Source organism: Cavia porcellus, unplaced genomic scaffold, assembly GCF_034190915.1.
Source record: "Cavia porcellus strain 051 isolate PalLab524CR breed Dunkin Hartley unplaced genomic scaffold, mCavPor4.1 scaffold_1, whole genome shotgun sequence".
Lineage (NCBI taxonomy): Eukaryota > Metazoa > Chordata > Mammalia > Rodentia > Caviidae > Cavia > Cavia porcellus.
In genome coordinates this window covers 31,075,134-31,090,195 of record NW_026947484.1, presented here as the reverse complement: position 1 = coordinate 31,090,195, position 15,062 = coordinate 31,075,134, and the positions used below count along the sequence as shown (strand labels likewise).

Sequence of the window (15,062 nt, the reverse complement as noted above, 5' to 3'; positions counted from 1 at the left end):
GACCTTGTCTCAAAAAAAAAAAAAAAAAAACAAAATAAATACATACATAGAAGATACTACTGCTGATTTAATTTAATTTCAGATTTGGAAGTTTTTAGACCAGTATTGTTTGTTTTTTACTAGTTTGATTTTCTTTTTTCTTTTTATCGGTACCGGGGATCGAACTCACGACTGCCTGCTTGCAAGGCAGGTGCTTATGCCGCTGAGCTAAATCCCCAGCCCCTGCCTTTTTAATTTTTAAAATAGGCCAGATGTGATGGCATACTCCTGTAATCCCAGCACTCGAAAGGCTGAAACAGGAAGATCACTGCAAGTTCAAGACCAGCCCAGGCTACAAAGTGAGCCCAAGGCCAGCCTGAACTGCATAGTGAGATCCTGTCTCAATAAGACCAAAAAAAAAGTATGTTCATTGTTTTATTTAGGATTTACCTCAGACAGAGGAAATGACTTGGCTTCCAGAACAGTACACTATGAACTTTGCTACCTGTGGGAGTTAGGACCAGAAGCTTGATTAAACAGTATTTTAGTGAATTACATGAAAATTCACAATAATAACTGCTAGGGAACAAAGATAGAACATTTTTGCATTCAGATGATTTTGTTGGCCTTAGAGAGTTTGAGCCCATCTTCCTTTAGGTATAGGGCCTGATGCAACAGGATATGGAGGAATATGCATCTGTTAGTGGTTGCCTTTTAATTTTAGTCTGCTTCAGGCAAAATTTATTCTTTAGCCTAAGTGTTAATCATCAGGGTACTTTATCATAGTACTTTAGCAATATGACCCCATTTGCACCCCAGATAATTTAATTAAGTAACAGTATTTATTCTTTTACCCATTAGGTTATATTAACACCTGGTAACATTAACAGAGTTTTTTTTTTTTTAATCAAGTTCTGACTTTTTTTTTTTTTTTTTTGTATACCAGGGATCAAACTCACGGCCTCATGCCTACCAGGCAGGTGCTTAAGCCACTGAGCTAAATCTCTGGCCCCGACCAAGTTCTGACCTTAACACAAGACATTATGCTGTATTTAATTCATTATTTATTTGTGTTTTGTGTTTTGCTTTGTTTTATTTTGATACTGGCAATCGAACTCAGGACCTCACACTTGCCAGGCAGGCACTGCACCATTGAACTATGTCCCCCAACCCTATTCATTATGTAAAGCATATAAATTTTGTAGTTTCAAAAGTCCTGATGGCAAAAAGTGAACTGTATTGGAAAATCAGTATAAAGGGAAAAATATATGAGATTATTGGTGCTTGTATTGCCATTTTTTTTATTTTAAGGAGAAACCAGATAAATCAAGAAGCAAACCTAAAAAACAACAATAGCAAAATGATGACAACAATAACAGCCATATAGGTTTTCAAAACAAGATGTTAGGAATTAAATAGTGGTTGTGACTGTGTTGCATTTTATTTCATATTCATGATTTGTTGGCCCTAACTTTTTAAACTTTATACAGAGCTGTCTATAAATATAAATAGATATCTATTTGAGTAAATGTTGACCACTAAATAAAGGTGTTCGTGTTCCACTTGAAAATATTTATTAGAATGTTGGAAAGAAAAAAACTTAGTTTGATATTTTTCATCCATCATTCACTTCATTATTATTGATCACATTTTCCATGGTTACCTGTTTCAGGTTACCTCAATTTCTGGACTGTTCTCTGAAGGGTAACTTCATTTTTTCTCACATTTGTTCACTCATCTTAGGAACAGAAAAGTTTTTCCACAGTGTTCCAGAGAGTTGAATAGTCTGATGGGATCAAATATTATCTCACTGTCTCTACAGTGGTTTTACTAGTAAGGTGCTTCCTGCAGCTTTTAAGAGATAAAATAGGCAGAAGAAAAAAGAATGAGTTTGTCTTGGTGATGAGAAAACTCAGGATCAATGAGGTTATGTACTGAAGATCACATAGCTAGTAAGCAGCAAAAAACACTACCATCTTTGTCAAGTAGATACAATTTTCTGTATTTTATGTAAAGAACTGAGATGTAGCTTAAAGAAGCATGGCTAATCAGGAGGCAGTGGAATGCAAACACAGACAATCTAAAATATCACTTCATAAGGGCTATACTATATTGCATCAAAATATGGCAACAAAGTTTTGAGTGCCTCTCTAACATTGCCTATAGACTTATCTGTCTTCAAGATCTATCTCCTGTGGCTCTTTGTTGCCCTGTTTTTGTATCAAATTTTAGAAATTTTTAAAATCTTACATTAAAAATAGTTCTTAAAACCCTTCAAAGTAGGGAGAACAAGGCCTATAGGTATAGCACAGTGGTTGAGGGTAAAGAGTTGTAGCATGCATGGGTTCAATGAAATGCCACAAAAAATAAAAAGTATGAGAACAAGTGAAACCACACCATGTGGAATAGTTTTGTGTGTTTGCTGAATTATCATTGTTCAGTGGTGGAATTGTATCTAATTCTAAGTTAAGATGATAATAAACGTATCAGTTTCAGATAATCATAACATACTGAATATAATTCAGTTATAGTGTTAGTGTGAAGTCCCAATTGACTGTTAACAAATCCTAGAGTGATACAGTTTCTCAACAGTGCTACATGTTAGATACTTGAGTTAAAGAATATACATGTTGCTTTATTTAACTCAATATAAAATACAAGTTGTGATTAAAAGACATGATGAATATTTAAATTTTTTAAAAGTCATTATAATAAAAGACAATGCCATTAATCTCTCAAAAGACACCCCTTTCCCTGACCCTCGCTTTGGGTTTTAGGTTGGCTTGTTTGGGTTTTTTGAGATAGGGTCTTGCTATGTAGCTCAGGCTGGTCTTGAACTGACTATGTAGCCCAAGCTGACCCGGAACTCCCAACATTCTCCTGCCTCAGTCTCTCAAATGCTGAGATTACAGGCATGTGCCACCACACCCAGCTTCTACCCTAATTTTGAACACATATCCCATCTTTCTTTGCACTTTCTGAAGCAGTTCTGGAAGTCTTCTTTAATGTGTTTATGAAATGTAATTTAAAATACAGCAAATGCGGCTGCTGAGGGCCATGCAATGGAAATGCAGGCTCATAAAGAAAGACCTTCTGGTGTCTCTTCATCCACCTTATTTACTGGATCTGGCACCAGGAGACTTCTGGTTCTTCCTCAAAGTCAAAATGACCATGAAAGATAAGTGTTTTTAGTCAATTCAGGACATCAAGGCAGCCATGACTATGCTCCGGAAGACATGAAAGTAGACTTCCAGAATTTATTCAGAAAGCAAAAGTGGTGGGATAAATGTTCAAAGAAAGAGAGATTTTGAGGGGATTAATGGCAATGTGTCTTTTACTGTAACTACTTTTTAAAAATAAACATTCAGGGGCTGGGGGTTTAGCTCAGTGGCATAAGCACCTGCCTTGTAAGCAGGCGGTCATGAGTTCGAACCCCGGTACTGATAAAAATGAAAAAAAAAATAAACATTCACTGTAATGTTTTATTATACCTTATAAATTGTTCTGGTGGGCTGAGATGTCACTCAGTGGCAGGGTACTTGCCTAGCTTTGATCCCCATTACCACAGTAGAATAACTGTCCTTTCATTGGTGGTTCATTTCTGCCAATGTATAGCTTTGTCCTAGGAAATCACAGTTTTTTTAATAGATAATATATGTTGGACACAGTGATTACTGTGGAGGAAGACAGTCAACATACTTTTTAGCTATTAATCTAGGGCTGTTGTTAATTCTTTTCCTTTCTTATTATTTATTGGTACAGTTTAGGTATATATAATGATCACATTCATCATAGGGTATTAATTTTATAGTAACTTACTTTTTTTTTTGGTCTTTTTCATTTTTATCGGTACCAGGGATCGAACTCATGACTGCCTGCTTGCAAGGCAGGAGCTTATGCCACTGAGCTAAATCCCCAGCCCCAACTTACTTTTGTTTGTTTGGCTTCATATGTAAGATGAAAACTGAGAAGGTTGTAGGTCTATCTGGTATTTCAGTGGTAAGGAATATAGTGTCTGTCACATAGGATGGATTAAGCCTAGTAAACATGATTTTGGCAGGTGTATATGCTAAGTTTAGTCAGAGAGCTTCTGTGTGGTCCTGTTTGTGCTTTTAAATGTCATTAAATAATGATTGTAATCAGCTGTAATACCAGAGTTGCCTTCTAGTGAAGGACAGCAGTTCAGTTCTCTAAGGTTAATTTTGTCAGCATGTAAGCTTTATAGGGTAGAGGGCTAAGGAATCACAAGCCAGTTTAACCTAATGATTTTCAAACAAATATAAAGCACCCTAGACATTCAGAGATTCCTAGGTGCCCATCCAGTAGAATTAAAAAGGTGAATGGGTAGAATTCTCATCTTCTTGCCGAACTTTAACACAGACACCTTTTATCTGATATTGGGCTTCCAAGAAATATTTTTGAAAACCACTAACCTTGGGCCAGGGATTTAGCTCAGTGGCACAAGTGCCTGCTTGGCAAGCACAAAGTCATGAATTCAATCCCTGGTACAAAAAACAAAGACAAAAACTGAGTTTTTAAAAAATGAAGCCCAGATTAAATGATTTATCTAAAGTGTACATAACTAGGTATACTGGTGGAACTAAAACAGTAATATGAATAATTATTCTTAATACTGTATACAGATTGATGGGTTCAGCTATGAAAAATGTTAAGTTTACAAAACAACTGTTATGTGAGAACACGGTTTCTACCGCTTCAGACTAAGCATCACATACTCACTGTTTCTTGGATTGGAGAATTTTTAAAATTCAAATAGGAAATTTTAAAAAAAATTTTTTTTCTGTCTTTTTCATTTTTACCGGTACCAGGGATCGAACTCACGACCGCCTGCTTGCAAGGCAGGTGCTTATGCCACTGAGCTAAATCCCCAACCCCCAAATAGGAAATTTTAATGAAAATACATATCAATAGTTAAGTGACAACAATGCCATTTTTTATTTCTTTTCTCTCTTTTTGGTCTGGTTTTATGATGATTACAACCTATATTTTGTTATAATTCAGCTTTAAAATATTTATAAAGCAGTATTTTTAAATAGATTCCAGATTTCAGAGTAGACTTTTTTTAAGGTTATATTGAATGAATGGATTTGTTTCTAATTCTAAAAGCATTTTATTATTTTTCATAATATAAAAATGCATCCTGTTGGTAATTTGGAAAATATCTTCTCTATATTTTGTGAGGAAAACGTTAAGTATAGAGTGCATGTTTTAGGGTTTATAGTTATAGGTGGAGACTAGGCAAAATGTGAACAGTGTCATACTTAGTGTTGGTTCTCTGGAGGTTCTTAAATGTTAAGCTGCTTGGTGTTTTTTTCATCATTTAAAAGGGCAGTATTCCCAAAGTTTCAAGCTTTGATTTATCCTAGAATAAAGTATTTATTTCCTTAAAGATTTAACAGAGGCTTTGGATGAAGATGCAGACCCCACAAAATCTGCACTCTCTGCAGTTGCATCTTTGGCAGCTGCATGGCCACAGTTACACCAGGGTATGTGTGGGTTTTAATTTTTTGTTTGGCTTTTTATTTTTAATTTATTAAGGTACATTTCACATTGCTAAGTCTTTTTTATATTCTAAGTTACTGTTTTCGTTTTTAACAACTGTAGGCTGCAGTTTGAAAAGCTTGGATCTTGACAGCTGCACTCTGTCTGAAATCCTCAGACTGCACATCTTAGCTTCGGGCGCTGATGTGACATCAGCAAATGCAAAGTACAGGTATCAGAAACGAGGAGGATTTGATGCTACCGATGATGCCTGTATGGAGCTTCGTTTGAGCCATCCCAGTCTACTAAAGAAACTATCAAGCACCTCAGTGTATGATTTGACTCCAGGTAAAACTTTGCATTTGAAATTTCTATGTAACTTGCCTACTTTCTACACTCTTATGCCCAAAAAAATCATAGTAGCTGATGAGAAATGCTTGACAATAAATAGTTTTAAGACAGAGAAGAAACTGTCAAGAAAGAATTAATTGGAAAAGAATGACCTAAATGAAAATGACTGTTGTTATTCTTACTAAATTTAATTATTCTGTTTTTTAATTTGGATTTTCTAATATTTGCTTAAAGAACATTACTTACTCAGAAGAATAAGTGAAAGTAAGCTTTATCTTTTATTTGGGAGTACGCCAGAATCTTAAACTATAGCTGCCAGCCACGGGTGGTGGTGCACACCTCTTAATCCCAGCGTTCAGGAGGCTGAGACAGGAGGATCATGTGAATTTGAGGCCAGCCTGGATTACATAAGCAAGCTCAAGGCCAGTTTACTCTGTATAGTGAGACCCTGTCTCAAAACAAAACTAGCTGCTAAATTCTGCCACTTGCTTGAATAAGTATGCAGTATGAGAAACAGTAGATGAATGAGGTTAAGTGAACTTATTTTTTACCTGCTTTTTAAATGAGAAATTTTAGGTCTGTTGATGTAGCTTAGTGGTACAGCAGTTGCCTATTATGTGCAGGCCCCTAAATTCAATCTCCCCCACCACAAAAATAATCACAAAATAAGAAATTTTCATGTCCAAATTTAGCTTAATGAACTTCAAAGAACAGACAATAAATGTAGAGTACCCTAATTCCTAGCGTTCATAATAGTCTATGGAAGTATCTTTATGCTGTCTCTTTAGAGTACCAATTTGCCTGTTGCCATTTTTTAAATTCATGTGATTGTGACATGAACTTCATCAGTGAGCTTAAAAATTAAAACTTGAAAAATAATTCTTTGCAGTTAGAAAGTATTGGGCCGGGGATATAGCTCAGTGACCCAGTGTCTGCCTGGCAAGTGTGAGGTAATGAGTTTGATTCGCAGTACCTAAAAATAAATAAATAAACAATTAGAAAGTATTAGTATTTGAAATGGCTTTTCTGTCACACAGCTATTAACTTGTATTCACAGTTGCTTTGGAGGTTTTGTTCTGTTTTGTTGGTGGTACTGGGGATTGAACTCACCACCTTATACTTGCCAGGCCAGCATTTACAACACTGAGCTAACACTGGCCTTAGAGTTGCTTTGAAAAGATGCCCTCAACCAGGCATGGTGGCACGTGCCTGTAATCCCAGCACTCAGGAGGCTAATGCAAGAGGATTGCTGCAACTACAAGGCCAGCCTGAACTGCATGGTGAAACTCTGTCTCAAAAAGAAAAAAAATGCCCTTGATGTGAAACGAGCCACTCTTATTCTTTATTAGGCATTTTCACATTGAGCCACAAGTTTTTAAATTCCCAACACAATTCTTTTTTTCTCACTGATAATATAGAAGCTGTTACTGATTTTTGACAGGAGAAAAAATGAAGATACTTCATGCTCTCTGTGGGAAGCTGCTGACCCTAGTTTCTACTAGGGATTTCATTGAAGATTATGTTGATATATTACGACAGGCAAAGCAGGAATTCCGAGAGTTAAAAGCAGAGCAGCATCGAAAAGAGAGGGAAGAAGCAGCAGCTAGGTAAGACATAATCACAGTCAGTCATGCTATTGAAAGCTGTTTATTTCCTTGCATCTAAAAACCATATTTCCATTGTAATATAACTGACTTTTACAAAGAAGTTATGAATAAATTACTGTGTTTTAGTTTTGTAGTAACATTTGGAGGAGTTCCCACAATTCGATGATTAAAGGCAAGATGCTAAACAGTGTTTGCATCAGTTAGAGTATATTTTATTTTGACTTTCAGAATTCGTAAAAAGAAGGAAGAAAAACTTAAAGAACAAGAACAAAAAATGAAAGAGAAGCAAGAAAAACTAAAGGAGGATGAACAAAGAAATTCAACTGCAGATACATCTATAGGGTATGCTTTGAATTATATTGCTCATCTAGCTTTATTCATCATAACATATATAAAGAATAAAAATCAGATACATTGAAATTTAGAATGCTTTCAAGTTTTTAGAAAAATAGCTTTGAAAGTTTTAGAAATGTAGTTTTTGTAAGTACAGAATAATTAGTCTATGAAATGTATCTATACTACCATCAAGTATATGTGTTATGTTAGTTTTATTTCATAGAAGTAATATCACAATGTTAATTTCCCAGAAAGATTACAATAGGTTTTTGTTTTTGTTTTGTTGGTTTGGTTTGGTTTTTGTTTTTGAAACATGGTCTCACTATGCAATTCAAGCTGGTCTTAAACTCACTGTATAACCCAGGCTGTCCTTGAACTCATAGTGCTTCTCCTGCGTCAGCCTCCTAAGTGCTGAGATTACAGGCATGAGCTACCATGCCCAACTTTCAATAGGTTTTTAATCAAAAATATTTCTTTCATAAGTACAAGTTTATTTTATTTTCCCCTTCCTTCACCATCACCATTACAAGTATGTATACATTGTATTTCAGAGTTCCTCTGCACTTTACAGAGGAGGAATAAGATTGGCAGTTTGGTAGATGGTATAGAGGGAAAAAATGGCAGCACATTAGTATTTAGCAGCTGCCTCTGTAGACAGTTGAACTACATCAAAATTAGCTTCTATGTTTCAGAGGACACGATCAGGAAAGTAAAAGGGCAGCACAGTGAATGGGAGAAAAATATTTGCAAATTATATATTTGATAAAGAAATTTGCACATAATATATAAAGAATATATAAAGGGGGTAGGGATTTATCTCAGTGGCATAAACGCCTGCCTTGCAAGTGCACAGTTGTGAGTTCAATCCCTGGTACCAAAAAAAAAAAAAAAAGAAAAGAAAAAAAAATATATAAAAATCTTACAATTCAGCAGTAAAAAGACAACCCAATTTAAAAGTGGCAAGGATTTGAACAGATGTTTCTCCACAGAATAATAAGTGCATGAAAAACTGCCCAACATCATTAGCTGTTAGGGAAATGCACATTAAAACCACAGTACCACTTTGGCCCCATTCAGATGACATTAATCAAATTGTTGGATGTCAAGTGTTGATAAGAATATGGTAAAATTCGAATTCTCATACAGCCTTGTGGGAATAGTAAAATGGTGCCACTGCTTTAGAAAACAACCTGATAGTTCTCAGGCAGTTAAACTTGTATGTACATATGTGACAGCAATGCGGCATATGTACTCAAGAGAATTAAAAGCACAGTCACCCTTATTCTCAGTAGCAAAAAGTGGTAGCAAACCAAATGTCCAGTGTAAAATTATGTACATCTTCTATGGTACATCTACACAGAACATTATTCAGCTTTATAAAAAGGTATGGATAGCCAGGAAGCTAAGGCAGGAAGATTGTAATTCTGGCCCACCCTGCACCATTTAGTGACTGAACAAGACCTTTTCTTGAAATTAAAAAAAGGGTTGGGAATGTAGCTTAGGGAAGAGTTCCTATATTCAATACCCAGTAGGGGGGGAAAGAAGAAAAGTAAATGAGTGGTTACCGAGAGCAACATGGATGAGAAAATGAGAAGTGACTATAAATGGATATGGTAGTTTTCCTTTAGAATGATGAAAATGTTTAGACAGTGATAATGATTTATAATCTTGAGACTATACTAAAAAACCACTAAATTGGTCACTTAGGATTTTTTGTTTTGTTTTGTTTTGCTTTGTTTTTGTTTTTGTTTTTTGGCTACCTGGGATCGAACTCATGACTGCATACTTGCAAGGCAGGTGCTTTTTTGAGCAGTTTCAAGGCCTGAAGGCTGGCCTCGAACTCACTTTGAAGCTCAGGCTGACTTCAAACTCATGGAGATCCTCCTGCTGCAGCCTCCCAAGTGCTGGAATTACAGGATGTGCCACCATACCTGGCTTAAATTGTACACATTAAAATGGTGGTTTTTCTAATAGATTGACTACTTCCACAGTATTTGACTGTAAATCTCTTTCCTACTCTGGGCCATCACCTTGTCAACCACTTGAATTCAGACAGTGTCTTCTTTGCTGGTCTTCCCTCGTCTACTTTTTTCGAGGCAGAGTAGCCACACCACAAACTTGAAATCCTCCTGCATTCATCTGGGCACCATCATGCCTAGTTTTCATGCTTCTACTTTCTCTCTCTCTTTCTCTCTTTGTGTGTGTGTGTGTGTGTGTGTGTGTGTGTGTGTGTGTGTGTACTCATAACCTCATGCTTGCCAGGCAGGTGCCAGGTAGGTGCTATGCCACATCTACTTTCTAACCCAGATAACTTTTTTGAAGGCACCCAAAGTCTTTTCTAATCTATTATTTCCCTTTTCTAAATCCTAGGGATTTTTTTCCCATTAATTTTTGGGTAACATACTCCAAGGCCAAACATGATTTAACCCTGTCTTTTTTCCTCATCCTTATTTTGGATTACTGCCTTTTCATTTACGCTTCCCTTAAATTGTAAGCGCCATTCCTTTCCACATGTTTTTCCTCTGCAGGACAGACTAGTTTCCTGTTTGCTGCTACATGCTGTTTACCCTTTTCCCTTGGCTTGCAGTTTAAATGTCCATTCTTCAAGCATCCTTTCTTGATCTAAGACTCATTTTAGTTCTCCTTGAAATGCTTCCTAGCACCCTAAACTCCTCCTATTTCAGTGCTGTGTAATGTGTAAATGTACTGTTACAGTGGTTTATGAAATTATCTGTAGTTTGTTTGCAAGACTAAACTTAGGTCATATTGTTTACTGCTCCCTGAGCATAATGCCTAGTACTTTGAAGGCAAGCGGTAGTGTTTCATGAATAGGATTATATACTCACTAATAAATGTCATCTTTATTTGCATCTGAAAGTGAGGAAGAAAGAGAAGATTTTGATACTAGCACTGAGAGCAAAGAAATAGAACGAAAGGAACTTGATCAAGATACGGCCACCGAAGATGAAGATGACCTAGGATCACATAAGAGAAACAGAAGGGGTAATAATAAGGTTTTTGTAAGGGCACTGTTTTTATTTTTTTGTATTTATTTTTAATCAATAAAGTATTTTATTAATTTAACAATTCTGAAATATATATTAAATTAATTTTACTTGTGGTTCCAGGATGTATGTTTTAAAATGCCACGTCATAGTTTCATGGTGAGTTGTGAAAATTGTGACATTTTGTTTTAAAGAAAGTATCATGCAGTGGTCAGTTACTCATCCCAGGTGCCTGTCTGCCTATCCTCTGTGCCCCACTCTCTTCCCTATTCAGCTGCTGTTTTAAAGTTTGCCCTTCCCTAAATTCTTATTACAGAGCTAAAGGTCTTTCAATTTTATACTGATTAAATCAGTCATATAGTATTTGATTGAAAAAAAATAAGGATGTCATGAAGTCATTAGTATATTTATGATTAAGTCTTCGTTCACAGTCATTTATTCTGTAGGGAAGAGATAGTATTTCTGTTTCTTTAATAGGTCAGTTTTTCATAACTAGTTTCTCAATCTTTAGTTGGCAAGTTTTGTGGAGGGTTTGTTTTGTTTTGTTTTTGTCCATTTGAGACAGGATCTCGCTTTGTAGTTCAGGCTGGCTTTGGGCTTACTCTATAGCCCAGGCTGGTCTCGAACTTACAATTCTCCTGCGTTGGCCTCCCAGAGTTAAAAGCACATACCACCACACCCAGCCAAGTTTTTGTATAAAGCCAACCCAAAAAATGTAATTCTATAATTCCATCATTCATTCAACATTACCAAATGCCTACTATCTGTTAAAGATATGAAGGATACATTGCTTAGAATAGAACTCTCTGCCACCTTAAAATAACTTTGTAAATTGCTGGACCAAAGAGAATGCACATTTTGTTTTGCTTTTTGTACCGGGGATCAAATTGACAGCCTCATGCTTGCCAGGCAGGTGCTTGTGCCATGGAGCTATATTCCTGACAAGATGTACTCTTTTAAAGCTGTTGATACAAATTACTGTTGAGAATCCTTGGCCATCCCCATTTCAGTATCAAAGGGCGTCCTCAAGTTAATTCTGTAAGTGTAATTTGGATGGGATCTTTTTTGAGTAGAAAATTGCATATATCCTGGAGGTTATATTCTCTGATTATAATGAAGTTAGTTTCAAAATCACTTTGATTAGAATTTCAAAACCTAATTCTAAGTAATGAGTCAAAGGAAAAAACCTTGAGACTAGAAAATATTTTAAATTACCCTATATTGCATAATAAAACTTTGGATCCTATCCCTCTACTTGGAGAAAAGTTCATAGCTTGTAGTGTATATTAGGAGAAAAATACACTGAGCTAGATAGTCATTTAAGAAAATCGGAATAACCTTCCGGACTAGAAGGAATAGATAAGAGTAGGAATTGGTAGGGAAAAAAAATGCAAAACAAAAACCAAAAGTTAATCTTTAGAAAAGTGCACAAACTATACAAATACTTGTTCAAATTGATTTTTTAAAATAAGAGAAGCTTACAATAAATGAAATTAGGATGAAAGACCAGCATAGCTGCAGATAGATTAGAAACTTAACAACGAGGTGGGCCAACCGTATAGCATATAGCGGTAGAGACTTTGCTTGACATGTTGAAGGCCCTGGTTCAATCCCAAGCATCACCGGGGGGAAAAAAAGGCAACATATAACAGTTTTCTAGCTGTGAACCTGAAAATATAGGAAAAATGAACAAAATCCTAGAAAAGTATAATTTATCAAAATGGATTAATGAAAAAATTTTAACATGTGAGTGATCTAAAACAAAGATTAGAATTTTTGAATCAGTACTAAAAATCCTCCTCAAAGAAAGTCAGTCCTAGGCAGTGTAATAGGTGAATTCTGCTAAGGGTTTTTCATCTTGTTTTGTTTCTTTTTTAGGACAGGATGTAGCCTAGGCTGACTTGGAACTCATCTGCTAAGTTTTAAAGCAGATAATTTCAGTTTTCACAAACTTAAGGAAAAGACAGAAGAAACACTGTCCAACTATTAACCAATTTGACAGTGACTGAAACAACAAAGAAGTTTCATTGTACTACATATCATAAAAATCCAAGGATATATGTAATCAGGGATCCAAGGTCTTTTCATCGTATTGGTACCATCGTCATTTTTGCTTCCATCCTCATTTTCCAAATGACCTCACCATGTTCCCATTCCAGCTAGTTAGAAACAGAAGCACAACCAGAGGTTCCATGTGTTTCTGCTCCCATCTTTTGGGGCAGAAATTCCTCATGTAGTCATGCCTACTGTGGGAAGTGTTAACCCTCTTTTGAGTTGTATGGTGCCCAGCTAAATATTAGTGGCTGTTTTACCTTAAAGCCACTAATACTTTTAAATTATTAGAAAATGGCAGCTCATGGGCCAAATGTCACCTACTTTTTTTTCTTTTTGAGACAGGGTCTTGTTGCCCTTGGAATCACTATGTAACTCAGGCTGGCTTGAACTCCAGTGCTGGGATTACAGGCATGCAACACCACATCTGGTCCCATTTTTGTGTAATTTATAAGCTAAAAATTGTTAAGGCCGAGTTTGGTGAATTTGTATTTACATAGGACATTATGGCTTCAGTGTATGAATTTGGAAGAGAGGAAGCACAGTTCAGTCTATAATACATAATTCAAGGTAGCTTTGTATCTTTTTTTTCTCTAATGAAAATTTAAAATATGATGTTAAATGTTTAACACAGGCAAAAGAGGACAAAATGGATTTAAAGAATTGACAAGGCAAGTAGAGATCAACTGTGGAATGCAAGAACCTCTGACTGCTGATGAGGAAGAAGCTTTCAAACAGGAACAGCAACGAAAAGAAAAGGAGCTTTTAGAAAAAATCCAAAGTGCCATAGCATGTACCAATATCTTTCCCTTGGGCCGTGACCGCATGTATAGACGCTACTGGATTTTCCCTTCTATTCCTGGTTTGTTTATTGAAGAGGATTATTCTGGTCTCACTGAAGACATGCTGTTGCCTAGACATTCGTCATTTCAGAATAATGTACAGTCTCAAGATCCTCAGGTATCTAATAAAACTGGAGAGTCTTTGATGTCTGAATCTACCTCCAACCAGGACCAAGGTCCCTGTGACAGTTCTGCACAGCTGCCAAAGCCGGTGCATAAGCCAAATCGGTGGTGCTTTTACAGTTCTTGCGAACAGCTAGACCAGCTTATCGAAGCTCTTAATTCTAGAGGATATAGAGAAAGTGCCTTAAAAGAAACTTTGTTGCAAGAGAAAAGCAGAATATGTGCACAACTAGCCCGTTTTTCTCAAGAAAAATTTCATTTTTCAGGTAAATTTTCAGTGAAAACTGTTTTTTTTCCTACCTATATACTGTGATTATTCAGGATTAAATATTTTTCATGCTATTAAAAATATATTTCGGGGGCTGGGGATTTAGCTCAGTGGCATAAGTACCTGCCTTGCAAGTGCGCAAGTCGTGAGTTCGATCCCCCCCAAAAAAATATTTCAAACATTTTCTCTCATTTTGATCATGCAATCAGTTTATGAGGCAGTTTGAGCTTGTAATTCTTCCTAGAAATAAAGTTCTTGAGCCAGGCATAAGTGTGCACACTTGTCACCCCTGCTATTCTAGGAACTGAGGCACAAGGATCATTTGAGTGCAGGAGACAGAAGCTAACCTGAGCAACATGATGAGGAAAAAAAAAAAAGGAAAGTTCTAAATTCCATTGAGTTTTATTTAAATTATGCAGAACTGTGTTTGGTGTGATTAGATAGGTGTTCTTCCTGAGCTCCTCAGTTCTTGATCAGTAGATGAATTGCCTACTGCTTGAAGACTGCCATCAGTTTGGGAGAAGTTATAATGAGTAAAGTGATAGGGAGAGTGTACAGGTAGCGTTCTTTAAGGGTCTCTTTGAAGACTGGCCTTAAGGGCAGACCAGGTAGCAGCATTTCCTGCTTGATGACTGGCCCATGGATTACAGATAAAGCAGAAAGACATTCTTAGATCTACGGTTTCATATTAGTAAATGGTATTTTCTGGGTAGAGAACTGCTTAAATTTAGGGGCATGTTACCATGACTACATTAGATCTTCTCAGAATTCGAATGTATAGATAATTTTTTTCCCCCAGTCCTATAGAATATTCCCCAGCCCAGCCCTTTACTGCTGTTTTGTTTTGTTTGAGACACGGTCTTAACTACGCAGTTTAGGCTGGGCTTGAACTCACTGTGTAGCCCAGGCTGGCATCGAACTAGGAGTGATCCTCCTGCCTCAGCTTCCCAAGTGCTGGGATTATAATCATGCACCACCATGCCTGGCTCCTGTTTCT

At 36.4% G+C, this 15,062-nt stretch overlaps 1 protein-coding gene across 4 annotated transcripts in view; it reads left to right on the top strand.

Annotated features, from left to right (window-relative positions):
- Baz1a (bromodomain adjacent to zinc finger domain 1A) overlaps positions 1-15,062 on the top strand; it is a 95,527-nt gene that overhangs the window by 64,398 nt on the left and 16,067 nt on the right. For 2 of the 4 annotated variants that reach the window (XM_063224282.1, XM_063224390.1), the window contains 6 exons: positions 5,391-5,486; positions 5,605-5,829; positions 7,274-7,439; positions 7,668-7,781; positions 10,654-10,778; positions 13,467-14,063. In XM_063224282.1, the coding sequence (XP_063080352.1) occupies positions 5,391-5,486; positions 5,605-5,829; positions 7,274-7,439; positions 7,668-7,781; positions 10,654-10,778; positions 13,467-14,063 (1,323 nt within the window). The remainder of the gene's footprint in view (positions 1-5,390; positions 5,487-5,604; positions 5,830-7,273; positions 7,440-7,667; positions 7,782-10,653; positions 10,779-13,466; positions 14,064-15,062) is intronic. The other 2 variants (XM_063224330.1, XM_063224408.1) reach the window with 1 other exon arrangement.